At 47.0% G+C, this 27,814-nt stretch overlaps 2 protein-coding genes across 2 annotated transcripts; both read left to right on the top strand.

Annotated features, from left to right (window-relative positions):
* Nucleotides 1–9,875: 9,875 nt before the first annotated feature.
* On the top strand, nt 9,876–13,983 carry LOC309816163 (protein FAM170A-like; the record flags this gene model as incomplete). The annotated part of the gene is made up of 4 exons (XM_082646818.1): nt 9,876–9,945; nt 12,307–12,447; nt 13,228–13,917; nt 13,967–13,983. 4 exons carry the CDS (start codon nt 9,876–9,878, stop codon nt 13,981–13,983), a joined length of 918 nt encoding a protein of 305 aa, XP_082502944.1.
* Nucleotides 13,984–21,734: 7,751 nt separating this feature from the next.
* LOC309816162 (protein FAM170A-like) lies at nt 21,735–25,844 on the top strand (the record flags this gene model as incomplete). Its single annotated transcript, XM_082646817.1, has 4 exons — nt 21,735–21,804; nt 24,168–24,308; nt 25,089–25,778; nt 25,828–25,844. 4 exons carry the CDS (start codon nt 21,735–21,737, stop codon nt 25,842–25,844), a joined length of 918 nt encoding a protein of 305 aa, XP_082502943.1.
* Nucleotides 25,845–27,814: the final 1,970 nt, after the last annotated feature.

Here is a 27,814-nt window from a genome sequence, read left to right as displayed (position 1 = left end):
TGCCGGATACACAGGAGTAGCTGCTTACTGAATCTTGGTGAATGAATGAATGAACACGCACCATAAATACAAGCCACACCATGTAATGAGGAAAAGTTACATTTCCCAGAATTCCTGAATTGTGAACAGAAAAAATGCACACAAAGGCCACAGACACAGATAGACACGTCTGCACTGTGCTCCCCATGCCAACCCCACACTTACCACAGACTTAACTGATACACATCACTCACTCTTCCCACACACTCACAGTCACCACCGACGCCTACATTACCAACTAGACAGTGAGAGAATAAGTATTGATTGGAATTAAATCCTGGAGGATCCACTGGGAACCACACTCTCAACTGTGTGTATTCACTGCACCTGACACGTGTCACACACTCAGTAAATATTTGTGGACAGAGGACTGATGAACCCACCCTGAGCCTTTCATTCCTCCCTCAGGAATCTCGAAGTCACAAGAGGATCCCCCTCGGCTTGGATCCACTGTGGTGGCCCAAGGCTGCAGCCCAGGGGCAATGGAGGTCTCCTCTGCCCCTAAATACTTCTTCTGTACTTCTACTCCATGCAAGCTCAGCTACGCTGGTAAGGGTGCGGGGCTCCTCAGGTGAGGGGGTGCTTGGCTGTGAGGCAGGAGGCACACAGATCCCAGGGAGGCTGAGAGGAAATCCAGGGTCATCAGAGGTGATGAGGGCTCTGTGGAGGAGCCTGGGCAGGATGGCTGAGCTGTTCCGAGGGCGTGGATGCCAGCTGAGACTGGGGGTGCGGTGAGAATACTGGTAGTACCATGGTGGGGAAGTCAAGGAGCAGGGGCCGGACAGGTCTGGGCTTGAGGTGGAGGGAAGAGGGACCAGATTAAGCATCTTCAGAGGAAAATGTAGGCTTTGTCTTTGCCTTTGCTTCCAGAGAAGGACAGAGTTCTGCATCATACACCTCCAGCCTGAGAGCAGGACCATCCAGCTCAGGTCCACACAGCTCACACATACATCTGCCCTCCAGGCACAGCCCTTCTCACAGCACACATAAACCCCAAGCACCACAGCCCCATTCCACAAGAAATGCACCACCGATATTACCAAAATCACACTCCTTGTCATACACGCATCCAGCCGCATCCCTCACATACCACAGCCCTCACCACCATACTCCACACCCCTGTATACACACACCACTCCAGTATCCCCCCCACGCACATGAAAAGCCCACAGATGACACCAGATACACCGCTCCATCCTACGGCCAACAGACACCAAGCTCTCGACATAGCTACGTCATGCAAATGTCCCTCTCTCGTCTACCACACCTGCTCCCTCAGCTTCCGGCACGGCCCATGCATGTTATTATGGTTTTAATTTCCTTTTTCAGCAATGCGGAGATTTCGAGACACTGCCTGGCCTACAGCACCCCTAGCCCAGGTTCAGGAAGAAGGGGAGACCGCTCCCCCATCACACTGTGTCTCCTCCTCACTCTCTTCACCCTGTAAGGACTATCTGCACCCAGACAAAGAGGAAAGGGGCATGAAAATATACTACATGCAGGTACAAGTGAACAAGGGTGTCGCTGTCTCCTGGAAGACAAAGAAACCCTTGGAGTTGCCTGAAAAGCAGCTGACGATAGAAGAAATGACCCTTCCTGAGGATGCGTGCACAGTAGGCACTTGCCCCTCTGATGTGTTCACCGAAAGCCTCCTGTCTGACAGTGAGCCCACTGGGGAGGAGAAAGGGTATGAGGAAATGGCAGAGCCAGGCAGCCCATCAGGGTCACCTGCCGTCGAGGAGACACCCAGGGCCAAGACACCGGACTGGATGGTGACCATGGAGATCGGCTACAGGTGCATGGCCTGCTGCCGGGTCTTCTCCACCTTGGAGATCCTCCAGCAGCACGTGAAGGGCGGCGTCCTGCAGGGCTTCAGCTGCCGTGTCTTTCATCTCAACATGGCCCAGTGGATGGGCAATGTGGAATCCGAGAGCACCCCTGAGGAGGAGGACGAGGAGGAGGAGGAGGAAGAGAAGCAAGAAGAAAAGGAGAATGAGGGAGAGCAGCCCACGGGGGAAGGCCCCAGCCCAAAGAGACCCCGCAGGCAGGGTCTTTTCTCTCCTTTGAGTTCCAAACAGCAACTGAGATTCATGGGACAGAAGATCCTGGAAGACGGTGTGGCCGTCCCTTGGAAGAGGTAAGGCTTGAGGCTGGCAGTCTTCTGAGCCTATGTCACGAGGGCCCAGAGGAGTCTAAGGGAAGGGGCCGCACACATGTGCTGGTTTACCTAATGGCTCTGCAGTTGCATCAAATGGGACACACCCAGCACTAACAAAGGCATTGACCTCTGTTGACGTAAACAAGAAGGTGGAGCCTTTTCCTAGGAGTTTTCTCAGGGTCTGCACGATGGACCTCAACTCTTAGAGGATGTACTGCCAGCAGCTCCTTCTCGGCAGAGAGAGCCAGGAGTGGTCTCAAGAGAGGACAGGGGCCCTTGCAGGACCAGAACTTTGAGGTCTGAGAGCCTTGGGCCTGAGCTGAGATCTCACCCTGACCACTGTACCTAGCCTTCTGTGACAAAGGGGAATATGAAAGAGAGTCACGTGGAAATGAGGTCCCCCGAGATATGGAAATGTTCCAGAACCTTCGTTGTGTGGTAGTTGATCTGGAGCCAAGCTCACTGTGGTGTGTGTGGCTCTGAGCATTAAGGCAATGCTGGAGGGTAACCCTGACCAGCAGAGCTTGGAGTGCTTCTTGTCTCTTCCTGTTCTACCTCAGTTGTTTTATCCCTTCCAGGGAGAAGAAAGGACCCTCGGGAGAGTAGCAGACAGAATGCCGTGGTCTGAAGGAGGATGAAGGGACCGGCACTCAGTCTAACATCATATGACAATAGAAGCGTCCTATGCAATAAAGGGCATTTTCCAAACCTTTCCTGGAGCTTTTATTTAAGGACATTTTTCTATCTATGCATCTATCTGTCATCTACATCTGTATCTTTCAAGGTTTGTGAACAAGCTTTCACATAAGCACTAGAGACGTCCGCCAGCATTTTCCAGAAGAGGCCTGCAAATTGCTGGGGACTCCTCACAAATAGGGAACGGCCACAACCCCTGCCACACAGACTATGCGCGTGGCCCTCCTGACGTACTCCCACTCTCTCTCTGAATTTCCCAACGTCTGAGATGAGGGTGCTGGCTGGAGGCAATGATCACGTGCAGGCTGAATCTTCTCCAGATTCTGATTCTCTTCCTGGGCATATCGTCCTCAAGCACAGTCTCCATGTCCCTGGCCACACTGATCTCTCTCCTTCAGTCCTTCCCTCCCTCCCTCTCCTGCCTCCCAGTGCAGAGAATACTTTTTTGCATTTGAGACGACATTTATTTTTGGTTCACAGAATTCTCACCTGTTCTACTGTGGCCTCCGTTGTGAACATTCCAAAGCTGAGACTTTTCTGTTTTTCTCCCTCATTTCTGCTGAGTCTTTACCTTCCTAATGCAATGAACTCAGAGTGCCTAGCTGACTGGATGGGGAAAAAGATCCAGGGAGCAAAGAGAAATAATAAAAGAATATATCAGTTAATTTTTCATAGTGTTATCCAACTACATATTTTTAAAATTTTGGAATAATATTAGGAATCTTCTCTTCATAAAAAACTGAATTATCGGGCTTCCCTGGTGGAGCAGTGGTTAAGAATATGCCTGCGAATGCAGGGGTCATGGGTTTGAGCCCTGTTCTGGGAAGATCCCACGTGCCACGGAGTAACTAAGCCCGCGCGCCACAACTACTGAGCCTGCGCTCTAGAGCCCGTGCCACATCTACCGAGCCCACGTGCCACAACTACGGAAGCCTGCGTGCCTAGAGCCCATGCTCCGCAACAAGAGAAGCCACTGCAATGAGAAGCCCGTGCACCAGAGCCAAGAGGAGCCCCCGCTCACTGCAACTAGAGAACGCCCGCTAGCAGCAACAAAGACCCAATGCAGCCCCAAATAAATTAATTAATTTTTAAAAATTGAATTAGTTTCAAGGGTACAATGTATAAAAGTACAATAAAAGCCCCCCTTCATAACCCCCCAACCCCACTCTCAAGATGGAATCGATATGCTGTGATACAATTTATAGTCGTAGTACTACTCCTCCTCCCACCACATCCGAAATCCTCTGAGCCAGGTGCAGCAGCTTCCTTTCACAATGCTAGGACCCTCCACAAGACACATGATAATCCCTTTGGACATTTCAAGGAGCGGCACCAAGGGAACAGTACCGGGGAAATGCCACTGACAGCTCAGAATATCCATGGCATTTCTGGAGCCTCGGCACTGCTCTCGCTCTGGGAATGAAGGTCCAAAAAGCACATCGGAGAATGTTCATAGTTGTAAACAAGCTCCACCTTTGAAACACAATCTACATAGGACCACATATACAAGCCTGCACGATGGATGAAGCCAAGGTCTCCTCCATGATTTCCCTTCTGACCACCTTATTGTCTCCTCAACCATAAAAGGTGAACTTGAAACTCAGGACCTTGCCTTGTCACCAGAAACATCCAAGCTTGGATCAGTCTTTCTAAGACCAGATACTTGCTCTCTGAACTATTAGAGACTTGTCACATACACACAGGTAGAACAGGATTATTTCTATCTACCTGGGGACCTGGAGTCTTTCACATTGCTCCTGTTAAAACTCTCACAACAGCAAAACTTTACCTACAAAGGGTTCAAGCTATGACACTCCCAACTTCCACAAACCTCCTCAGCTCTTGTGAGTCACATGCAGCCAATTCCAGGAATTGGAAACATGGTTGTGAGGATGAAACTGACTTTGGGGCTCCCCTTGGATATGGTCTTCCAGACTTACCGAAAGGCCATTAAGAGGAAGGTTTACCCCACCTCAGGGAAACCCGAGGCAGTACTTGCAGTCAAGGGCTGGCCATGGCTTCTGAGCTACATACAAAAAGAACTTCATACTGTACCTGGATCTGCTGAAGCCATTTCTGACTGTCCGAGAGCCAGCATGTACCCCTCCTCAACTGCCTCCATTGTGGATCATCAGTAGGGCTGTCAGATTTAGGACATAAATATACAGGATACCCAGTTAAACTTGAACTTCACATGAATAATAAGTCATTATTTTTAGTATAAGTATAATCTATGAACTATTTGGGGCATACTTATCTTCAAAATGTACTCGTTGTTTTTCAAACATTCATATTTAACTAAACAGCCTATAATTTATCTGTCAACCCTACTCAGCAGAAATGATGGAGGCTCATAGAGATCCAGGAGACGCCTCAGCGCCTCCTCAGCTTTTATTTCTACGTCCTGGACAGCGAGCACGAACCTTCCACTCCGTCATTGGCTAGAATGGAGGATATTCTCTGTTTTAGAGCTTTTTTTACTTGTCATTGTTATTATCTTCCTTATTTTAAAGAGATGTTTATTTTTTCCCAAACTTAATAGCTCATCCAAAAGTATTTCAAAGTTCATTAGACAAGGGAAAAACAACATGGTTCTGAAAAGTGAAGGAAACCGCCTGGTGTTTAGTAAAGAAGTAGTAGGGAGATTGAAAAAGCCAAACTTAATAAGCAGATCTCTCCAAGGGTATTTTCAGAGCTTGATACGCTCCCACACCCTGAAAATATCATTACATCAAGAATGTAGAACTGCTAACCAAATGTAAGGCTCCCATATGATTCTATCAAACTGAGGATGCTTCTTTACTAAGCAGTGAGCACACTTGCTGCCCCAGGGACCTTGGCAGTTGCAACGTAGGGCTCTTCCCTTTGGGATGGAAACAGCAAGTTTTCCTGTGGTCTACACGCTGGCCCCCAAAATACTACACTCCCAATACTTGTCAACTTTAAGTATTTTCCTACATATCTCCATTTTTCTGTTACTATTTGGACTACATCCTAGACTTGACACTACATAAATTGCATTCAAGAAGCTATTTTTAAAAGTTGGTATGAAACCTTAAATCTATGGCTTGCAGTCCCTGGCTTACTTTCATCCAGGTGCGTAAGGGTTTTCAAAAGTAGTCAGGTTAGTTACCCCGTATCACAGCCCCACGCTTGTGTCACAGATATAAAAATGGAACATGATATTTAAGGTTTTAGTTGCCAAATCATCAAGCCTCCCAGACAGAGGCAATAGAGCAAAATGATTACAGAGGCATGGATTTTGATTTGCTCCAGCGTCTTGGGCAAGTCACTTGGCCTCTATTTATTTGTACTTATCTGCACTTATCTGTCACTTGGGGGTCATAATTGTACCTGGTCCATGGGTACGCTGTACAAATGATCTGTAAAGTAGTTACAAGAAACCGACACAGAGTAAGCACTCCACAGACATTGGCTATTAGCTATTGGAAATAGTTCTCCGTGAAACAGATGACTTTATCAGTGGATGACTCGGTGGGAGACAGTGAATCACAGAATCGCAGCATGTTGAAAGTGACCTAGATCACACTCTTATGTGAAAAAAAGAAAAGTGTGCATGGGTAGAAAATGTCTGAAACTTTACCTAACAAATAGTTCATCCTGATAGCACTGAGGATTAGAATAAATCAGGAAAGGAGGAAAGAAAAACTTGAGTGTAATTCAATTTCTCTATCATTTGTGTTTCTACACTGAGACACTGAATACACTGGAAGTGCAATTTTTTTTTAATGTGGAGGGATAAAGGTTTTCAAGTTTTCCTGATCCATCCGTATTATTATCTCAGAATTGCTGGCAGTTCTTGCCATCTTCGGATCTACACCCATGTGAGTCACTGGGCCATTCTGGACGGAGGAGATAATAGAGCAGAAGTGAAGTGAGAGGAAAGGAGAGAAAAGATTTTCTCTTTTCTCTTCAAAGAGGAAAGGTCTTTGGAATGGGAACAACTCACAACCAAACTTTGGGGAAAGGATGTGATGGAAAATGAGACAAACATCCTACCCCTGTGATGAGAAGGATTCCCTGGGCTCGATGGAGGGAGGTCACAGGTGGCTGGACAAGGAAACCAACTAGGGAGAAACACACACAAGTGCAGGGCAAACACCCTGAGGCCACTCAGCCTGACTCCATGCAAACATGTGTCCAGCAGACAGCCCTTCACCTGTGGCTCCCCAGCAAGACAGGTAACTCGGGGGTGCCAACTCATTCTGAGTCCATTATGCCTGGCCATTCATAAACCGCTGTCTAACGTGTGAGGAATAAACTCTCAATGTTTATGAGGAAACTGGGGAAGGAGATTGAAAGGTTACTTAAACGGAAAAAAAAGAAGTTCAGGAAGGCAGGATGGTAGAGAGACAAGAAAAAGACCTTAAAAGATAGAAAGGATTTGCCAAAGAAGAGAAAGAAAAAGAAATGATTCCAAATGGGTTAACCTGCAGCTAGGAAGTTAAGGAAGATTATTGATGGGTGAAGACTATGGAATAAAGTGAATAAAATTTCTCAGAAGTTGCTGAGACTATGGTAAGAATCATGATTATCAAATTATGAATTGGCTGCAATGGCATTCTAGGGGGACACTAGGAAGGGGAAGCAAATGTTCCTGAGATGACAGTAGCAGGTGGAAAGTTGTTTCAGGGGAAGATCAGTCTTGCAGAGGGTGTATCAGAGGAGGGCAAGTGTGAGCAAGCAAGGAAATACTAAGTGTATATGGTTCCTTCACTGAGTGCACCCAGCCCCGCGGTCAGCCTTGAGAACAAGCAGGACTTCAGGTACTGGAGCTACATTTCAGTCATCAAGACTTGAGAAGACACCCTTAACTCAGGTCTTCTCTTCAAACTCCATCTTTCCTTCTTGACCTTCATTTGGCCTCTTCCCTTACCCTCCAGCTGTGGACTGAGGCCACAGAGCAAGATGGGTCACTAGTGTCCTCCATCCCCTGGCGACTGTGGTTCACATCAGTGGAGTACCAAAGGCAATAACCAAGTAACAGACACAAGAGTGTATGAAGAAGAAGAGATTCTGATAAGGCTTTCTGTGACAGTGTGGGCCAAGTCGGCTCTATATGGCTGGTATCACGTGAATTATGAGCAGCCTTAGGGGAGAAGTTCTCAGAAGGCAGAGCCTGGCTCTCTAGAGGCTCTGCGTGCTCACAGCCCACTCCAAGACCTCAGTTACAGCTTCGGCCCCCAATATCTCTCCCTCTGCCTGCTCACAGTTTTTGAAGTCTTCTTTCCTCCACATTTCTCTTGAGAGGTGGAGGAGGAAGATGAGCTTCAGGCCAGCTCAGACTCCCCTGGGATCCCAGCAGGATGCCTATCATTAACCTCCCACCTTCTAGGAAGCTCCTAAGATCTTCACATTTGGGGCAGTTCTCATTTCAGCTGTGCTTCAAATTGCTGGCTGGAGACGGCCTGTTGGAAGGTGGCTAAAAGCAAGTAGCAATCCTTCGGGCAGCCTGGCCCTTCTCGACTGTCAGACATCTTCAGGGATATTCTAGGAAATATTGTTTGTTCTAGAGAAGGGAGGGAAACAATCCAATTGTCCAATAATGCTTGAATGGAAAATAAATGATGCTATATGCATGTGATCACATAATATCAAACAGTCAAAAATCAAAGACCTAGATCTATATGGATTCACATGGATAAATCTTGAAAACATAATATTGATTGAAAGAAAATAAGATAAAGAACGTTAGATTGTGATAACAGGTGTGTAAGTATTTAAATATTTAAATCAATTCAACATATTGCTTCTATATATATAGATGTAAGAAAATAAACTTTATCCAAAGAACACATTATTTACATTTAATATGCTCATTTATCTAGGAGACCCAAAAGAACCCACAGATAAACTAGCAGGAACTAATAACACGGTTCAACAAGGCACACACATACAAGATCAATAAATTTAAAAAAATAAAAAATAAAAAAAAATAAATTTTAAAAATCAATCAGGCTCCTCTACAGTGGCGATAACAAATTAGAAACTGTAAAAGAAAATAAGAAAAAAAGAAGATCTAAAAATTGTCACAAGAGCCATATAAATTATTTAGAGCTAAGCATACGTAGAAGGCAATATAACTAACAAACTGAGTACGAAAGACTGTTGTTACTTAATGAGAACAGACCCTCTTCTTAAGGAGCAGATCAGTAAGTGAGAGTGAATCAAAGAAACACAGCATTTGAAAAGTCAGCTAGTCCAAGCCTCTTGATCGCACATACAGAAGCTGAAGCCCAGATAGGTTGAGTTACTTGCTAAAGGGCCCAATGTCCTGACTCAAGGACTAGCATTTTTCACTCAGTCGCAAGACACAATCAACTGCAGTAACTTGGAAAGAGATGGGGAAAAAATGAAGAAATCAATTATATAGTTCCTCATCTTTAAGTACAGAAATAGCTGTGACAAAATTACACGTATTGAGGGAAAATTGAAGTGCAGAGTTTAAAATGTCAATAATCCACAGGGAAACTGGAGACCATTTAAAATATTCATATTAAATCTCTCTAGAAAAGACATGAAAAGATCTCCAATCAAAATGTGAATTTTATAATAGACATGGTATGATACAATTTATAATAGATATGGTAGGAACCTTTCCCTTTCACGGGAAAGCTTCGGCTGGGAAAAAGGAATTGTTCTTGAAAATGGGGCCTGTGCTACTGCAGACACTGTGCTCAACCTAGGTCCACCGAATGCTCTGATGTCATCACTGAGGTCACAGAATTCCGCTGTGCGCCTGGCAACCTTGCAAACATAACAGCCCTGGTGAGCACTAGGCAGTACTGCTGGTTCACTAAGTGGTACAAGTTTTTCAGCCATTTAGGAGACTTGACTATTTTTGTTTGTATTGAATCATTTCAACGGATTGCCCAAGAGCCAAGAAGGGCCAACCTGTAGGGAAGAGGAGGAGTTGGACATCTCTTGAGGCATCTTCTAAGGGAGACTTCTAGTTGGTACGATGGAATGGCGACAAAAGAGGAAACATCTGGAAAATGAAGAGTCCCAGGAAACTGCCGAGAACGGAGGAGGTATGTGGGGTCAACTTGGCTGGGCACATGGGTTTCTGCCAAACTGAAGCTTCTCTAGGAAGCGGGGGACTGAGAACGTGTCACCTGTGAAGCAGGGAGCGAGAGACCTTGTCTCACTGATGCTGCCGTATCTATCTGGAGGGCCCCTGTGTTGTGAGACGGCACAGAACGGCCAGATGCCCCCTGGGAGATGGGAGGTCAGCTCCGCTGGTCTGAGGACTCTCTCCTGGGGCAGCCGGGCCTGGAGCTTTGTCGGACTCACAGCAGGCTGCATCCTGCTTGCACAGACCTAGAGGTGCAGCTTTTCTCAGTCCCCGATTTCTCTCTTATTCTCTTGGATCTTTCCCTGGGGTCATGAGGTGGGGGATGTGAAGGATGCAAGGATGCTGAGAGAGACCCATGAGTTATTTGGCCTCTTTTACCAAAGTGGAAAGGGAAGCCCCATGAGTTGAAGGCCCTGTTGAAAAATATCTTGACAAGTGGAATGCACTTTGAAAGAAGATTTTGTCTAGGGATGGTGTCATATTGAAAGCAAGGAGGATTTATTCCTTCAACAGGAAGAATTTCCCAAAGGAGATCAAGGGAAGGGAAGGGTTTTCCAGAGATTGAGACCACGTGAGCGGGGGTGAGAAATGGCCTCAGGGTCCTGCGGGGAGCTCTGAGAGCCACGGGCCACGTGGTGCCTGCGTGCATTAAATAGAGGCGAGTAGCTTGCCCTGGGAGAGGGGTGGTCACCCCAGAGCTCCAGCTAGAGGCCTCTGCCCCAGATTGGAGCCCAGTAGCTCCTACCAGGCCCAGGGCCCTGGAGACTGTAAGATGGGCCCTGGGAATGGAGCTCTAGACAGCAGGCAGATTTCCAGGCAGTGGCTGGGACAGGCTGGGGAAGGCAATGACTGCCCCTGACCATTCAGAATATTTTGCTCTATGTTCCTGTGTGTGTGTGGGTGTGTGAGAGTGTGTGTGTGTGTGTGTGTGTGTGTGTGTGTGTGGTAGTGCAGAGAAGAGCGAGATGAATGGGGTTAGAGTGCTTACCAGATATAAGGTCTGCGTGGTAAAGTTCTTGTCACCCTGCCTGGACCTGGCTGACACTCGGTGTACGTAAGAGTGTATACAGAATTCTTGTTAGGGGTGTTTTATGAGACAGTAACTCATACACCCATGTACACTCTGATGCAGCAAAAATATCACACACCCCACATATAACTTCCTTAGTAAACCACACACAGCACATGGAGGTATATACACAGATCCCTCCTGTACTACGTTCTCATACAACCCACCTGTATCACAATCCTCTCCTCCAACACCAAACGCTGGAGATGAGATATGAATATAGACACACACACTATATATATAGGACACACACACACACACACTATATATATATATATATATATATATATATGTATCTCCACAACTCTCGCACAAACACAGCTAACTTCAGCCATCGCTAAATACCTCTGTAAGAACCATTCACGTGTCATACACACCACACTTGTAACACATTCTTGAGTAATGCCAGACCCGCTTTGTACAAACCACAGTAAACCACAGTCTCAGTAACCCATGTCAGGATTGCCAGAGAAAATATGGGCTATCCAGTTCAATTTGAATTCCAGATAAAGAACAAGTAATTTTGCAGTATCAGTATGTCCCAAATATTGTATGGGCCATACTTACACTAAAACTAAGTCAGGCCAAATACCGCATGGGAATACTTACACTAAAAAATTATTCTGGGTTTATCTGAAACTGAAATTTAACTGGGTGCCTTGTATTCTTGTTCGCTAAGTCTGGCAACCCTTATATACTTACCACCAGGTGATGTATTATATATTTATTGTAGTTTTGTTTAGTGTGTGTCTTCCCCTACTAGAATGTGCAGCGTTACCAAAGACTACAACAATGGAAGAGTGCCGGATACACAGGAGTAGCTGCTTACTGAATCTTGGTGAATGAATGACTGAACACGCACCATAAATACAAGCCACACCATGTAATGAGGAAAAGTTACATTTCCCAGAATTCCTGAATTGTGAACAGAAAAAATGCACACAAAGGCCACAGACACAGATAGACACGTCTGCACTGTGCTCCCCATGCCAACCCCACACTTACCACAGACTTAACTGATACACATCACTCACTCTTCCCACACACTCACAGTCACCACCGACGCCTACATTACCAACTAGACAGTGAGAGAATAAGTATTGATTGGAATTAAATCCTGGAGGATCCACTGGGAACCACACTCTCAACTGTGTGTATTCACTGCACCTGACACGTGTCACACACTCAGTAAATATTTGTGGACAGAGGACTGATGAACCCACCCTGAGCCTTTCATTCCTCCCTCAGGAATCTCGAAGTCACAAGAGGATCCCCCTCGGCTTGGATCCACTGTGGTGGCCCAAGGCTGCAGCCCAGGGGCAATGGAGGTCTCCTCTGCCCCTAAATACTTCTTCTGTACTTCTACTCCATGCAAGCTCAGCTACGCTGGTAAGGGTGTGGGGCTCCTCAGGTGAGGGGGTGCTTGGCTGTGAGGCAGGAGGCACACAGATCCCAGGGAGGCTGAGAGGAAATCCAGGGTCATCAGAGGTGATGAGGGCTCTGTGGAGGAGCCTGGGCAGGATGGCTGAGCTGTTCCGAGGGCGTGGATGCCAGCTGAGACTGGGGGTGCGGTGAGAATACTGGTAGTACCATGGTGGGGAAGTCAAGGAGCAGGGGCCGGACAGGTCTGGGCTTGAGGTGGAGGGAAGAGGGACCAGATTAAGCATCTTCAGAGGAAAATGTAGGCTTTGTCTTTGCCTTTGCTTCCAGAGAAGGACAGAGTTCTGCATCATACACCTCCAGCCTGAGAGCAGGACCATCCAGCTCAGGTCCACACAGCTCACACATACATCTGCCCTCCAGGCACAGCCCTTCTCACAGCACACATAAACCCCAAGCACCACAGCCCCATTCCACAAGAAATGCACCACCGATATTACCAAAATCACACTCCTTGTCATACACGCATCCAGCCGCATCCCTCACATACCACAGCCCTCACCACCATACTCCACACCCCTGTATACACACACCACTCCAGTATCCCCCCCACGCACATGAAAAGCCCACAGATGACACCAGATACACCGCTCCATCCTACGGCCAACAGACACCAAGCTCTCGACATAGCTACGTCATGCAAATGTCCCTCTCTCGTCTACCACACCTGCTCCCTCAGCTTCCGGCACGGCCCATGCATGTTATTATGGTTTTAATTTCCTTTTTCAGCAATGCGGAGATTTCGAGACACTGCCTGGCCTACAGCACCCCTAGCCCAGGTTCAGGAAGAAGGGGAGACCGCTCCCCCATCACACTGTGTCTCCTCCTCACTCTCTTCACCCTGTAAGGACTATCTGCACCCAGACAAAGAGGAAAGGGGCATGAAAATATACTACATGCAGGTACAAGTGAACAAGGGTGTCGCTGTCTCCTGGAAGACAAAGAAACCCTTGGAGTTGCCTGAAAAGCAGCTGACGATAGAAGAAATGACCCTTCCTGAGGATGCGTGCACAGTAGGCACTTGCCCCTCTGATGTGTTCACCGAAAGCCTCCTGTCTGACAGTGAGCCCACTGGGGAGGAGAAAGGGTATGAGGAAATGGCAGAGCCAGGCAGCCCATCAGGGTCACCTGCCGTCGAGGAGACACCCAGGGCCAAGACACCGGACTGGATGGTGACCATGGAGATCGGCTACAGGTGCATGGCCTGCTGCCGGGTCTTCCCCACCTTGGAGATCCTCCAGCAGCACGTGAAGGGCGGCGTCCTGCAGGGCTTCAGCTGCCGTGTCTTTCATCTCAACATGGCCCAGTGGATGGGCAATGTGGAATCCGAGAGCACCCCTGAGGAGGAGGACGAGGAGGAGGAGGAGGAAGAGAAGCAAGAAGAAAAGGAGAATGAGGGAGAGCAGCCCACGGGGGAAGGCCCCAGCCCAAAGAGACCCCGCAGGCAGGGTCTTTTCTCTCCTTTGAGTTCCAAACAGCAACTGAGATTCATGGGACAGAAGATCCTGGAAGACGGTGTGGCCGTCCCTTGGAAGAGGTAAGGCTTGAGGCTGGCAGTCTTCTGAGCCTATGTCACGAGGGCCCAGAGGAGTCTAAGGGAAGGGGCCGCACACATGTGCTGGTTTACCTAATGGCTCTGCAGTTGCATCAAATGGGACACACCCAGCACTAACAAAGGCATTGACCTCTGTTGACGTAAACAAGAAGGTGGAGCCTTTTCCTAGGAGTTTTCTCAGGGTCTGCACGATGGACCTCAACTCTTAGAGGATGTACTGCCAGCAGCTCCTTCTCGGCAGAGAGAGCCAGGAGTGGTCTCAAGAGAGGACAGGGGCCCTTGCAGGACCAGAACTTTGAGGTCTGAGAGCCTTGGGCCTGAGCTGAGATCTCACCCTGACCACTGTACCTAGCCTTCTGTGACAAAGGGGAATATGAAAGAGAGTCACGTGGAAATGAGGTCCCCCGAGATATGGAAATGTTCCAGAACCTTCGTTGTGTGGTAGTTGATCTGGAGCCAAGCTCACTGTGGTGTGTGTGGCTCTGAGCATTAAGGCAATGCTGGAGGGTAACCCTGACCAGCAGAGCTTGGAGTGCTTCTTGTCTCTTCCTGTTCTACCTCAGTTGTTTTATCCCTTCCAGGGAGAAGAAAGGACCCTCGGGAGAGTAGCAGACAGAATGCCGTGGTCTGAAGGAGGATGAAGGGACCGGCACTCAGTCTAACATCATATGACAATAGAAGCGTCCTATGCAATAAAGGGCATTTTCCAAACCTTTCCTGGAGCTTTTATTTAAGGACATTTTTCTATCTATGCATCTATCTGTCATCTACATCTGTATCTTTCAAGGTTTGTGAACAAGCTTTCACATAAGCACTAGAGACGTCCGCCAGCATTTTCCAGAAGAGGCCTGCAAATTGCTGGGGACTCCTCACAAATAGGGAACGGCCACAACCCCTGCCACACAGACTATGCACGTGGCCCTCCTGACGTACTCCCACTCTGTCTCTGAATTTCCCAACGTCTGAGATGAGGGTGCTGGCTGGAGGCAATGATCACGTGCAGGCTGAATCTTCTCCAGATTCTGATTCTCTTCCTGGGCATATCGTCCTCAAGCACAGTCTCCATGTCCCTGGCCACACTGATCTCTCTCCTTCAGTCCTTCCCTCCCTCCCTCTCCTGCCTCCCAGTGCAGAGAATACTTTTTTGCATTTGAGACGACATTTATTTTTGGTTCACAGAATTCTCACCTGTTCTACTGTGGCCTCCGTTGTGAACATTCCAAAGCTGAGACTTTTCTGTTTTTCTCCCTCATTTCTGCTGAGTCTTTACCTTCCTAATGCAATGAACTCAGAGTGCCTAGCTGACTGGATGGGGAAAAAGATCCAGGGAGCAAAGAGAAATAATAAAAGAATATATCAGTTAATTTTTCATAGTGTTATCCAACTACATATTTTTAAAATTTTGGAATAATATTAGGAATCTTCTCTTCATAAAAAACTGAATTATCGGGCTTCCCTGGTGGAGCAGTGGTTAAGAATATGCCTGCGAATGCAGGGGTCATGGGTTTGAGCCCTGTTCTGGGAAGATCCCACGTGCCACGGAGTAACTAAGCCCACGCGCCACAACTACTGAGCCTGCGCTCTAGAGCCCGTGCCACATCTACCGAGCCCACGTGCCACAACTACGGAAGCCTGCGTGCCTAGAGCCCATGCTCCGCAACAAGAGAAGCCACTGCAATGAGAAGCCCGTGCACCAGAGCCAAGAGGAGCCCCCGCTCACTGCAACTAGAGAACGCCCGCTAGCAGCAACAAAGACCCAATGCAGCCCCAAATAAATTAATTAATTTTTAAAAATTGAATTAGTTTCAAGGGTACAATGTATAAAAGTACAATAAAAGCCCCCCTTCATAACCCCCCAACCCCACTCTCAAGATGGAATCGATATGCTGTGATACAATTTATAGTCGTAGTACTACTCCTCCTCCCACCACATCCGAAATCCTCTGAGCCAGGTGCAGCAGCTTCCTTTCACAATGCTAGGACCCGCCACAAGACACATGATAATCCCTTTGGACATTTCAAGGAGCGGCACCAAGGGAACAGTACCGGGGAAATGCCACTGACAGCTCAGAATATCCATGGCATTTCTAGAGCCTCGGCACTGCTCTCGCTCTGGGAATGAAGGTCCAAAAAGCACATCGGAGAATGTTCATAGTTGTAAACAAGCTCCACCTTTGAAACACAATCTACATAGGACCACATATACAAGCCTGCACGATGGATGAAGCCAAGGTCTCCTCCATGATTTCCCTTCTGACCACCTTATTGTCTCCTCAACCATAAAAGGTGAACTTGAAACTCAGGACCTTGCCTTGTCACCAGAAACATCCAAGCTTGGATCAGTCTTTCTAAGACCAGATACTTGCTCTCTGAACTATTAGAGACTTGTCACATACACACAGGTAGAACAGGATTATTTCTATCTACCTGGGGACCTGGAGTCTTTCACATTGCTCCTGTTAAAACTCTCACAACAGCAAAACTTTACCTACAAAGGGTTCAAGCTATGACACTCCCAACTTCCACAAACCTCCTCAGCTCTTGTGAGTCACATGCAGCCAATTCCAGGAATTGGAAACATGGTTGTGAGGATGAAACTGACTTTGGGGCTCCCCTTGGATATGGTCTTCCAGACTTACCAAAAGGCCATTAAGAGGAAGGTTTACCCCACCTCAGGGAAACCCGAGGCAGTACTTGCAGTCAAGGGCTGGCCATGGCTTCTGAGCTACATACAAAAAGAACTTCATACTGTACCTGGATCTGCTGAAGCCATTTCTGACTGTCCGAGAGCCAGCATGTACCCCTCCTCAACTGCCTCCATTGTGGATCATCAGTAGGGCTGTCAGATTTAGGACATAAATATACAGGATACCCAGTTAAACTTGAACTTCACATGAATAATAAGTCATTATTTTTAGTATAAGTATAATCTATGAACTATTTGGGGCATACTTATCTTCAAAATGTACTCGTTGTTTTTCAAACATTCATATTTAACTAAACAGCCTATAATTTATCTGTCAACCCTACTCAGCAGAAATGATGGAGGCTCATAGAGATCCAGGAGACGCCTCAGCGCCTCCTCAGCTTTTATTTCTACGTCCTGGACAGCGAGCACGAACCTTCCACTCCGTCATTGGCTAGAATGGAGGATATTCTCTGTTTTAGAGCTTTTTTTACTTGTCATTGTTATTATCTTCCTTATTTTAAAGAGATGTTTATTTTTTCCCAAACTTAATAGCTCATCCAAAAGTATTTCAAAGTTCATTAGACAAGGGAAAAACAACATGGTTCTGAAAAGTGAAGGAAACCGCCTGGTGTTTAGTAAAGAAGTAGTAGGGAGATTGAAAAAGCCAAACTTAATAAGCAGATCTCTCCAAGGGTATTTTCAGAGCTTGATACGCTCCCACACCCTGAAAATATCATTACATCAAGAATGTAGAACTGCTAACCAAATGTAAGGCTCCCATATGATTCTATCAAACTGAGGATGCTTCTTTACTAAGCAGTGAGCACACTTGCTGCCCCAGGGACCTTGGCAGTTGCAACGTAGGGCTCTTCCCTTTGGGATGGAAACAGCAAGTTTTCCTGTGGTCTACACGCTGGCCCCCAAAATACTACACTCCCAATACTTGTCAACTTTAAGTATTTTCCTACATATCTCCATTTTTCTGTTACTATTTGGACTACATCCTAGACTTGACACTACATAAATTGCATTCAAGAAGCTATTTTTAAAAGTTGGTAGGAAACCTTAAATCTATGGCTTGCAGTCCCTGGCTTACTTTCATCCATGTGCGTAAGGGTTTTCAAAAGTAGTCAGGTTAGTTACCCCGTATCACAGCCCCACGCTTGTGTCACAGATATAAAAATGGAACATGATATTTAAGGTTTTAGTTGCCAAATCATCAAGCCTCCCAGACAGAGGCAATAGAGCAAAATGATTACAGAGGCATGGATTTTGATTTGCTCCAGCGTCTTGGGCAAGTCACTTGGCCTCTATTTATTTGTACTTATCTGCACTTATCTGTCACTTGGGGGTCATAATTGTACCTGGTCCATGGGTACGCTGTACAAATGATCTGTAAAGTAGTTACAAGAAACCGACACAGAGTAAGCACTCCACAGACATTGGCTATTAGCTATTGGAAATAGTTCTCCGTGAAACAGATGACTTTATCCGTGGATGACTCGGTGGGAGACAGTGAATCACAGAATCACAGCATGTTGAAAGTGACCTAGTTCACACTCTTATGTGAAAAAAAGAAAAGTGTGCATGGGTAGAAAATGTCTGAAACTTTACCTAACAAATAGTTCATCATGATAGCACTGAGGATTAGAATAAATCAGGAAAGGAGGAAAGAAAAACTTGAGTGTAATTCAATTTCTCTATCATTTGTGTTTCTACACTGAGACACTGAATACACTGGAAGTGCAAATTTTTTTTAATGTGGAGGGATAAAGGTTTTCAAGTTTTCCTGATCCATCCGTATTATTATCTCAGAATTGCTGGCAGTTTTTGCCATCTTCGGATCTACACCCATGTGAGTCAGTGGGCCATTCTGGACGGAGGAGATAATAGAGCAGAAGTGAAGTGAGAGGAAAGGAGAGAAAAGATTTTCTCTTTTCTCTTCAAAGAGGAAAGGTCTTTGGAATGGGAACAACTCACAACCAAACTTTGGGGAAAGGATGTGATGGAAAATGAGACAAACATCCTACCCCTGTGATGAGAAGGATTCCCTGGGCTGGATGGAGGGAGGTCACAGGTGGCTGGACAAGGAAACCAACTAGGGAGAAACACACACAAGTGCAGGGCAAACACCCTGAGGCCACTCAGCCTGACTCCATGCAAACATGTGTCCAGCAGACAGCCCTTCACCTGTGGCTCCCCAGCAAGACAGGTACCTCGGGGGTGCCAACTCATTCTGAGTCCATTATGCCTGGCCATTCATAAACCGCTGTCTAACGTGTGAGGAATAAACTCTCAATGTTTATGAGGAAACTGGGGAAGGAGATTGAAAGGTTACTTAAACGGAAAAAAAAGAAGTTCAGGAAGGCAGGATGGTAGAGAGACAAGAAAAAGACCTTAAAAGATAGAAAGGATTTGCAAAAGAAGAGAAAGAAAAAGAAATGATTCCAAATGGGTTAACCTGCAGCTAGGAAGTTAAGGAAGATTATTGATGGGTGAAGACTATGGAATAAAGTGAATAAAATTTCTCAGAAGTAGCTGAGACTATGGTAAGAAGCATGATTATCAAATTATGAATTGGCTGCAATGGCATTCTAGGGGGACACTAGGAAGGGGAAGCAAATGTTCCTGAGATGACAGTAGCAGGTGGAAAGTTGTTTCAGGGGAAGATCAGTCTTGCAGAGGGTGTATCAGAGGAGGGCAAGTGTGAGCAAGCAAGGAAATACTAAGTGTATACGGTTCCTTCACTGAGTGCACCCAGCCCCGCGGTCAGCCTTGAGAACAAGCAGGACTTCAGGTACTGGAGCTACATTTCAGTCATCAAGACTTGAGAAGACACCCTTAACTCAGGTCTTCTCTTCAAACTCCATCTTTCCTTCTTGACCTTCATTTGGCCTCTTCCCTTACCCTCCAGCTGTGGACTGAGGCCACAGAGCAAGATGGGTCACTAGTGTCCTCCATCCCCTGGCGACTGTGGTTCACATCAGTGGAGTACCAAAGGCAATAACCAAGTAACAGACACAAGAGTGTATGAAGAAGAAGAGATTCTGATAAGGCTTTCTGTGACAGTGTGGGCCAAGTCGGCTCTATATGGCTGGTATCACGTGAATTATGAACAGCCTTACGGGAGAAGTCCTCAGAAGGCAGAGCCTGGCTCTCGAGAGGCTCTGCGTGCTCACAGCCCACTCTAAGACCTCAGTTACAGCTTCGGCCCCCAATATCCCTCCCTCTGCCTGCTCACAGTTTTTGAAGTCTTCTTTCCTCCACATTTCTCTTGAGAGGTGGAGGAGGAAGATGAGCTTCAGGCCAGCTCAGACTCCCCTGGGATCCCAGCAGGATGCCTATCATTAACCTCCCACCTTCTAGGAAGCTCCTAAGATCTTCACATTTGGGGCAGTTCTCATTTCAGCTGTGCTTCAAATTGCTGGCTGGAGACGGCCTGTTGGAAGGTGGCTAAAAGCAAGTAGCAATCCTTCGGGCAGCCTGGCCCTTCTCGACTGTCAGACATCTTCAGGGATATTCTAGGAAATATTGTTTGTTCTAGAGAAGGGAGGGAAACAATCCAATTGTCCAATAATGCTTGAATGGAAAATAAATGATGCTATATGCATGTGATCACATAATATCAAACAGTCAAAAATCAAAGACCTAGATCTATATGGATTCACGTGGATAAATCTTGAAAACATAATATTGATTGAAAGAAAATAAGATAAAGAACGTTAGATTGTGATAACAGGTGTGTAAGTATTTAAATATTTAAATCAATTCAACATATTGCTTCTATATATATAGATGTAAGAAAATAAACTTTATCCAAAGAACACATTATTTACATTTAATATGCTCATTTATCTAGGAGACCCAAAAGAACCCACAGATAAACTAGCAGGAACTAATAACACGGTTCAACAAGGCACACACATACAAGATCAATAAATTTAAAAAAATAAAAAATAAAAAAAAATAAATTTTAAAAATCAATCAGGCTCCTCTACAGTGGCGATAACAAATTAGAAACTGTAAAAGAAAATAAGAAAAAAAGAAGATCTAAAAATTGTCACAAGAGCCATATAAATTATTTAGAGCTAAGCATACGTAGAAGGCAATATAACTAACAAACTGAGTACGAAAGACTGTTGTTACTTTATGAGAACAGACCCTCTTCTTAAGGAGCAGATCAGTAAGTGAGAGTGAATCAAAGAAACACAGCATTTGAAAAGTCAGCTAGTCCAAGCCTCTTGATCGCACATACAGAAGCTGAAGCCCAGATAGGTTGAGTTACTTGCTAAAGGGCCCAATGTCCTGACTCAAGGACTAGCATTTTTCACTCAGTCGCAAGACACAATCAACTGCAGTAACTTGGAAAGAGATGGGGAAAAAATGAAGAAATCAATTATATAGTTCCTCATCTTTAAGTACAGAAATAGCTGTGACAAAATTACACGTATTGAGGGAAAATTGAAGTGCAGAGTTTAAAATGTCAATAATCCACAGGGAAACTGGAGACCATTTAAAATATTCATATTAAATCTCTCTAGAAAAGACATGAAAAGATCTCCAATCAAAATGTGAATTTTATAATAGACATGGTATGATACAATTTATAATAGATATGGTAGGAACCTTTCCCTTTCACGGGAAAGCTTCGGCTGGGAAAAAGGAATTGTTCTTGAAAATGGGGCCTGTGCTACTGCAGACACTGTGCTCAACCTAGGTCCACCGAATGCTCTGATGTCATCACTGAGGTCACAGAATTCCGCTGTGCGCCTGGCAACCTTGCAAACATAACAGCCCTGGTGAGCACTAGGCAGTACTGCTGGTTCACTAAGTGGTACAAGTTTTTCAGCCATTTAGGAGACTTGACTATTTTTGTTTGTATTGAATCATTTCAACGGATTGCCCAAGAGCCAAGAAGGGCCAACCTGTAGGGAAGAGGAGGAGTTGGACATCTCTTGAGGCATCTTCTAAGGGAGACTTCTAGTTGGTACGATGGAATGGCGACAAAAGAGGAAACATCTGGAAAATGAAGAGTCCCAGGAAACTGCCGAGAACGGAGGAGGTATGTGGGGTCAACTTGGCTGGGCACATGGGTTTCTGCCAAACTGAAGCTTCTCTAGGAAGCGGGGGACTGAGAACGTGTCACCTGTGAAGCAGGGAGCGAGAGACCTTGTCTCACTGATGCTGCCGTATCTATCTGGAGGGCCCCTGTGTTGTGAGACGGCACAGAACGGCCAGATGCCCCCTGGGAGATGGGAGGTCAGCTCCGCTGGTCTGAGGACTCTCTCCTGGGGCAGCCGGGCCTGGAGCTTTGTCGGACTCACAGCAGGCTGCATCCTGCTTGCACAGACCTAGAGGTGCAGCTTTTCTCAGTCCCCGATTTCTCTCTTATTCTCTTGGATCTTTCCCTGGGGTCATGAGGTGGGGGATGTGAAGGATGCAAGGATGCTGAGAGAGACCCATGAGTTATTTGGCCTCTTTTACCAAAGTGGAAAGGGAAGCCCCATGAGTTGAAGGCCCTGTTGAAAAATATCTTGACAAGTGGAATGCACTTTGAAAGAAGATTTTGTCTAGGGATGGTGTCATATTGAAAGCAAGGAGGATTTATTCCTTCAACAGGAAGAATTTCCCAAAGGAGATCAAGGGAAGGGAAGGGTTTTCCAGAGATTGAGACCACGTGAGCGGGGGTGAGAAATGGCCTCAGGGTCCTGCGGGGAGCTCTGAGAGCCACGGGCCACGTGGTGCCTGCGTGCATTAAATAGAGGCGAGTAGCTTGCCCTGGGAGAGGGGTGGTCACCCCAGAGCTCCAGCTAGAGGCCTCTGCCCCAGATTGGAGCCCAGTAGCTCCTACCAGGCCCAGGGCCCTGGAGACTGTAAGATGGGCCCTGGGAATGGAGCTCTAGACAGCAGGCAGATTTCCAGGCAGTGGCTGGGACAGGCTGGGGAAGGCAATGACTGCCCCTGACCATTCAGAATATTTTGCTCTATGTTCCTGTGTGTGTGTGGGTGTGTGAGAGTGTGTGTGTGTGTGTGTGTGTGTGTGTGTGTGTGGTAGTGCAGAGAAGAGCGAGATGAATGGGGTTAGAGTGCTTACCAGATATAACGTCTGCGTGGTAAAGTTCTTGTCACCCTGCCTGGACCTGGCTGACACTCGGTGTACGTAAGAGTGTATACAGAATTCTTGTTAGGGGTGTTTTATGAGACAGTAACTCATACACCCATGTACACTCTGATGCAGCAAAAATATCACACACCCCACATATAACTTCCTTAGTAAACCACACACAGCACATGGAGGTATATACACAGATCCCTCCTGTACTACGTTCTCATACAACCCACCTGTATCACAATCCTCTCCTCCAACACCAAACGCTGGAGATGAGATATGAATATAGACACACACACTATATATATAGGACACACACACACACACACTATATATATATATATATATATATATATATATGTATCTCCACAACTCTCGCACAAACACAGCTAACTTCAGCCATCGCTAAATACCTCTGTAAGAACCATTCACGTGTCATACACACCACACCTGTAACACATTCTTGAGTAATGCCAGACCCGCTTTGTACAAACCACAGTAAACCACAGTCTCAGTAACCCATGTCAGGATTGCCAGAGAAAATATGGGCTATCCAGTTCAATTTGAATTCCAGATAAAGAACAAGTAATTTTGCAGTATCAGTATGTCCCAAATATTGTATGGGCCATACTTACACTAAAACTAAGTCAGGCCAAATACCGCATGGGAATACTTACACTAAAAAATTATTCTGGGTTTATCTGAAACTGAAATTTAACTGGGTGCCTTGTATTCTTGTTCGCTAAGTCTGGCAACCCTTATATACTTACCACCAGGTGATGTATTATATATTTATTGTAGTTTTGTTTAGTGTGTGTCTTCCCCTACTAGAATGTGCAGCGTTACCAAAGACTACAACAATGGAAGAGTGCCGGATACACAGGAGTAGCTGCTTACTGAATCTTGGTGAATGAATGACTGAACACGCACCATAAATACAAGCCACACCATGTAATGAGGAAAAGTTACATTTCCCAGAATTCCTGAATTGTGAACAGAAAAAATGCACACAAAGGCCACAGACACAGATAGACACGTCTGCACTGTGCTCCCCATGCCAACCCCACACTTACCACAGACTTAACTGATACACATCACTCACTCTTCCCACACACTCACAGTCACCACCGACGCCTACATTACCAACTAGACAGTGAGAGAATAAGTATTGATTGGAATTAAATCCTGGAGGATCCACTGGGAACCACACTCTCAACTGTGTGTATTCACTGCACCTGACACGTGTCACACACTCAGTAAATATTTGTGGACAGAGGACTGATGAACCCACCCTGAGCCTTTCATTCCTCCCTCAGGAATCTCGAAGTCACAAGAGGATCCCCCTCGGCTTGGATCCACTGTGGTGGCCCAAGGCTGCAGCCCAGGGGCAATGGAGGTCTCCTCTGCCCCTAAATACTTCTTCTGTACTTCTACTCCATGCAAGCTCAGCTACGCTGGTAAGGGTGTGGGGCTCCTCAGGTGAGGGGGTGCTTGGCTGTGAGGCAGGAGGCACACAGATCCCAGGGAGGCTGAGAGGAAATCCAGGGTCATCAGAGGTGATGAGGGCTCTGTGGAGGAGCCTGGGCAGGATGGCTGAGCTGTTCCGAGGGCGTGGATGCCAGCTGAGACTGGGGGTGCGGTGAGAATACTGGTAGTACCATGGTGGGGAAGTCAAGGAGCAGGGGCCGGACAGGTCTGGGCTTGAGGTGGAGGGAAGAGGGACCAGATTAAGCATCTTCAGAGGAAAATGTAGGCTTTGTCTTTGCCTTTGCTTCCAGAGAAGGACAGAGTTCTGCATCATACACCTCCAGCCTGAGAGCAGGACCATCCAGCTCAGGTCCACACAGCTCACACATACATCTGCCCTCCAGGCACAGCCCTTCTCACAGCACACATAAACCCCAAGCACCACAGCCCCATTCCACAAGAAATGCACCACCGATATTACCAAAATCACACTCCTTGTCATACACGCATCCAGCCGCATCCCTCACATACCACAGCCCTCACCACCATACTCCACACCCCTGTATACACACACCACTCCAGTATCCCCCCCACGCACATGAAAAGCCCACAGATGACACCAGATACACCGCTCCATCCTACGGCCAACAGACACCAAGCTCTCGACATAGCTACGTCATGCAAATGTCCCTCTCTCGTCTACCACACCTGCTCCCTCAGCTTCCGGCACGGCCCATGCATGTTATTATGGTTTTAATTTCCTTTTTCAGCAATGCGGAGATTTCGAGACACTGCCTGGCCTACAGCACCCCTAGCCCAGGTTCAGGAAGAAGGGGAGACCGCTCCCCCATCACACTGTGTCTCCTCCTCACTCTCTTCACCCTGTAAGGACTATCTGCACCCAGACAAAGAGGAAAGGGGCATGAAAATATACTACATGCAGGTACAAGTGAACAAGGGTGTCGCTGTCTCCTGGAAGACAAAGAAACCCTTGGAGTTGCCTGAAAAGCAGCTGACGATAGAAGAAATGACCCTTCCTGAGGATGCGTGCACAGTAGGCACTTGCCCCTCTGATGTGTTCACCGAAAGCCTCCTGTCTGACAGTGAGCCCACTGGGGAGGAGAAAGGGTATGAGGAAATGGCAGAGCCAGGCAGCCCATCAGGGTCACCTGCCGTCGAGGAGACACCCAGGGCCAAGACACCGGACTGGATGGTGACCATGGAGATCGGCTACAGGTGCATGGCCTGCTGCCGGGTCTTCCCCACCTTGGAGATCCTCCAGCAGCACGTGAAGGGCGGCGTCCTGCAGGGCTTCAGCTGCCGTGTCTTTCATCTCAACATGGCCCAGTGGATGGGCAATGTGGAATCCGAGAGCACCCCTGAGGAGGAGGACGAGGAGGAGGAGGAGGAAGAGAAGCAAGAAGAAAAGGAGAATGAGGGAGAGCAGCCCACGGGGGAAGGCCCCAGCCCAAAGAGACCCCGCAGGCAGGGTCTTTTCTCTCCTTTGAGTTCCAAACAGCAACTGAGATTCATGGGACAGAAGATCCTGGAAGACGGTGTGGCCGTCCCTTGGAAGAGGTAAGGCTTGAGGCTGGCAGTCTTCTGAGCCTATGTCACGAGGGCCCAGAGGAGTCTAAGGGAAGGGGCCGCACACATGTGCTGGTTTACCTAATGGCTCTGCAGTTGCATCAAATGGGACACACCCAGCACTAACAAAGGCATTGACCTCTGTTGACGTAAACAAGAAGGTGGAGCCTTTTCCTAGGAGTTTTCTCAGGGTCTGCACGATGGACCTCAACTCTTAGAGGATGTACTGCCAGCAGCTCCTTCTCGGCAGAGAGAGCCAGGAGTGGTCTCAAGAGAGGACAGGGGCCCTTGCAGGACCAGAACTTTGAGGTCTGAGAGCCTTGGGCCTGAGCTGAGATCTCACCCTGACCACTGTACCTAGCCTTCTGTGACAAAGGGGAATATGAAAGAGAGTCACGTGGAAATGAGGTCCCCCGAGATATGGAAATGTTCCAGAACCTTCGTTGTGTGGTAGTTGATCTGGAGCCAAGCTCACTGTGGTGTGTGTGGCTCTGAGCATTAAGGCAATGCTGGAGGGTAACCCTGACCAGCAGAGCTTGGAGTGCTTCTTGTCTCTTCCTGTTCTACCTCAGTTGTTTTATCCCTTCCAGGGAGAAGAAAGGACCCTCGGGAGAGTAGCAGACAGAATGCCGTGGTCTGAAGGAGGATGAAGGGACCGGCACTCAGTCTAACATCATATGACAATAGAAGCGTCCTATGCAATAAAGGGCATTTTCCAAACCTTTCCTGGAGCTTTTATTTAAGGACATTTTTCTATCTATGCATCTATCTGTCATCTACATCTGTATCTTTCAAGGTTTGTGAACAAGCTTTCACATAAGCACTAGAGACGTCCGCCAGCATTTTCCAGAAGAGGCCTGCAAATTGCTGGGGACTCCTCACAAATAGGGAACGGCCACAACCCCTGCCACACAGACTATGCGCGTGGCCCTCCTGACGTACTCCCACTCTCTCTCTGAATTTCCCAACGTCTGAGATGAGGGTGCTGGCTGGAGGCAATGATCACGTGCAGGCTGAATCTTCTCCAGATTCTGATTCTCTTCCTGGGCATATCGTCCTCAAGCACAGTCTCCATGTCCCTGGCCACACTGATCTCTCTCCTTCAGTCCTTCCCTCCCTCCCTCTCCTGCCTCCCAGTGCAGAGAATACTTTTTTGCATTTGAGACGACATTTATTTTTGGTTCACAGAATTCTCACCTGTTCTACTGTGGCCTCCGTTGTGAACATTCCAAAGCTGAGACTTTTCTGTTTTTCTCCCTCATTTCTGCTGAGTCTTTACCTTCCTAATGCAATGAACTCAGAGTGCCTAGCTGACTGGATGGGGAAAAAGATCCAGGGAGCAAAGAGAAATAATAAAAGAATATATCAGTTAATTTTTCATAGTGTTATCCAACTACATATTTTTAAAATTTTGGAATAATATTAGGAATCTTCTCTTCATAAAAAACTGAATTATCGGGCTTCCCTGGTGGAGCAGTGGTTAAGAATATGCCTGCGAATGCAGGGGTCATGGGTTTGAGCCCTGTTCTGGGAAGATCCCACGTGCCACGGAGTAACTAAGCCCGCGCGCCACAACTACTGAGCCTGCGCTCTAGAGCCCGTGCCACATCTACCGAGCCCACGTGCCACAACTACGGAAGCCTGCGTGCCTAGAGCCCATGCTCCGCAACAAGAGAAGCCACTGCAATGAGAAGCCCGTGCACCAGAGCCAAGAGGAGCCCCCGCTCACTGCAACTAGAGAACGCCCGCTAGCAGCAACAAAGACCCAATGCAGCCCCAAATAAATTAATTAATTTTTAAAAATTGAATTAGTTTCAAGGGTACAATGTATAAAAGTACAATAAAAGCCCCCCTTCATAACCCCCCAACCCCACTCTCAAGATGGAATCGATATGCTGTGATACAATTT

This window comes from Mesoplodon mirus (assembly GCF_964341445.2).
Source record: "Mesoplodon mirus genome assembly, contig: SUPER_14_unloc_5, whole genome shotgun sequence".
NCBI classification, from domain to species: Eukaryota; Metazoa; Chordata; class Mammalia; order Artiodactyla; family Ziphiidae; genus Mesoplodon; species Mesoplodon mirus.
The sequence above is the reverse complement of the archived record's forward strand: the minus strand, read 5'-3'. Positions and strand labels throughout refer to the sequence as shown.